Source organism: Lygodium microphyllum, chromosome 14, assembly GCF_053477565.2.
Source record: "Lygodium microphyllum isolate KBCC chromosome 14, Lygodium_microphyllum_v1.1.10, whole genome shotgun sequence".
NCBI classification, from domain to species: domain Eukaryota; kingdom Viridiplantae; phylum Streptophyta; class Polypodiopsida; order Schizaeales; family Lygodiaceae; genus Lygodium; species Lygodium microphyllum.
In genome coordinates, this window is record NC_141148.1 from 110,740,122 (window position 1) to 110,742,572 (window position 2,451).

Below are 2,451 nucleotides of genomic sequence, written 5' to 3' on the forward strand. Positions count from 1 at the left end.
AAACATTAGAAAGTAATACTATAACAATTAGCTCTTATTGACAAGTAAAGGGAGCATAGACTAATACAATGGTTTGAATAAATCTTTCGTTTGTCATGAATTGTAGGTTTGGTATGGCAACAATTACCCACAAATATTTGTATATTGGACAGTAAGTGGATCATTTTCTTATAAAATATGTTTGCCAAGAGGCATCTTCCTATTTTCTTTCTTCGTCTATTGGATGTGAATTCAAACGCACCAAAGTATATAATCTCATTGTAAATAATTCTACCTAGAGATTGAACCATATGAAGAATCCTAAATAATCAATACCATCTAAATAAATAGTAAGTACTAAATATTTGGCATCTAATCTATTTAGACTCATAAACATTTCTTTTTGGTTTCCACTAGATATCATTCATATTTTTCATGCTAAGAAATAATGATTCACAAGTTTTTCATTGACTTTTCTTTAGTCTAAGAAAACTACCATTTAATGTCTACAGAGCGATGCATATAATGATACCGGATGCTACAACCTTCAATGCTCAGGTTTTGTACAAACCAGCAATCAAATTGTACTTGGAGGAGCATTATCCCCTGTGTCAGCTATAGATGGTCAACAACAAGAGTTGAATATCTTAGTTTTCAGAGTAAGATTCTTCCCTCTTTATATTATGGATACATGTGGATAGTGTGTGCACCTCATAAGAACACACATTATATGCATGCATGCCCACAACTTGCACAAGTAGTCTTCTATGCACAAACACATGCATACATGTACATACATATATACTTTACTCAATACAATCACATATACTTACATTATCCTTGATTAGATATAATTTGATTATTCTTATTTTTAGAACTAGCCTTCTCTATGGCTAAGTTTACTATGAGAAATGATAGAAAAATTTTCACTTCTACTTATGTATTCCTACTTACATGTGCATGTTTTGCATGCACCTACCCTTCAACATTGATGACATGCTACGGTTGGCATGAGTTGTTGTCACTGATTGGTGAATTTGACTAATTTAATATCTATTACAGAACCCTTAATTGCATCATGTAGCTTGAATAAATAAAGTACTTGTAATTGACTTGTAGTCCCCTTGTAGTATCATGTAGGTTTATAGGATATAATTCTTCATCATTGTAGACACACACACACACACACACACCCACATGCAAATATGTTTACATATGGAAATAACCAAAGAGTACCAAACAACCAAGATAAACCAGAAAAAATATTTTTCTCACAAAAACTATTGTTTTACATGTTGAGATAAAGCCTCACAAAATGTGTGTGCATCTTGTGTATGGGCACACTCCTTTATTGGTTACTAAGTTTACAATGCCATGTAGGAACCCTCAAGTGGAAATTGGTGGTTATCTATAAATGGAGAGTATGTGGGGTATTGGCCAAAGTCCATTCACACTCTTCTTCAAAATAATGCAAGCACTTTACAATGGGGAGGAGAGATAGTAAACAATGAAAATAATGGGCAACATACAACAACACAAATGGGCAGTGGCATGTTCTCTGAGCAAGGTGTAAATAAGTCTGCTTATATAAGAAACCTACAATTTGTAAACTCTAACTTCACTTATCAAACTCCAATTGGCTTGATACCTATCATTACCAACACATCATGTTATGACCTTGAGCTTGGTAACTCTAGTGATTGGGGTTTGAGCTTTTTCTTTGGAGGTCCTGGAAGGAACCTAGCTTGCCCCTAATTGAACCCCAGATGTATACAAATAGATAAATCTAGATCTATATCTGATACTACCACCTCCAATGGTACTTGTATATTGTGATTTTTGGAGAAAAATAGAATATCAATGTGTCAAACTTGGGGTTCTAGATATATGTTTGCATATCTACTACAATGCATGAATAATGTACCTAAAAATTTATGTATCCATTTCTAAATAAACAATGAATGAAGTAGATCATGAAATATAATTTTCTCATCTAAGGAAGCATCACACTAAGATTGAATCAAGAGTTGAGGGAAAACAAGATTAAATGTTCAAGATAGAATGGAGAAGAATACAGCTTCTTTACTACTTGAAAAATATCAAAAAATTAAGTAAATCATGTAGAAAAATAATGTAGGAGTAAATTTGAAGAATTGCATTATAAAATATACATTAGCACATACTATTTGCCACATAAATTATGAACTCTAGCATAGAGTTCTTTCTTGCTATTGTAGTCAATATCCTAACATGTTGATGTGACAAGGATACTTCCTCTTTCATAAGTTTTAATTTATGAAAACCTCTTCAATTGTGATAGAAACATTCCAATTGGATGCCAAGTTTTCCAATAGCTCAATAGAACCACCCAATCTTCCAAAAACTACCACACACACGAGTCGAGGGCTATTTGATCTTCCAAACTACTTGTAGTGGTTGCATGGACTTAACCAAACCGATCTTGGTCATCCT

The 2,451-nt window shown here is 33.1% G+C and overlaps 1 protein-coding gene across 1 annotated transcript in view; it reads left to right on the forward strand.

Moving 5' to 3' along the window:
* LOC148025987 (protein neprosin-like) overlaps window positions 1–1,830 on the forward strand; it is a 4,981-nt gene extending 3,151 nt beyond the window's left edge. The window contains exons 5-7 of the mRNA XM_087692174.1: window positions 107–151; window positions 492–638; window positions 1,360–1,830. Of these exons, the coding sequence (XP_087548300.1) occupies window positions 107–151; window positions 492–638; window positions 1,360–1,734 (567 nt within the window). The 3' untranslated portion in view covers window positions 1,735–1,830. The remainder of the gene's footprint in view (window positions 1–106; window positions 152–491; window positions 639–1,359) is intronic.
* The last annotated feature ends 621 nt before the right edge of the window (window positions 1,831–2,451 follow it).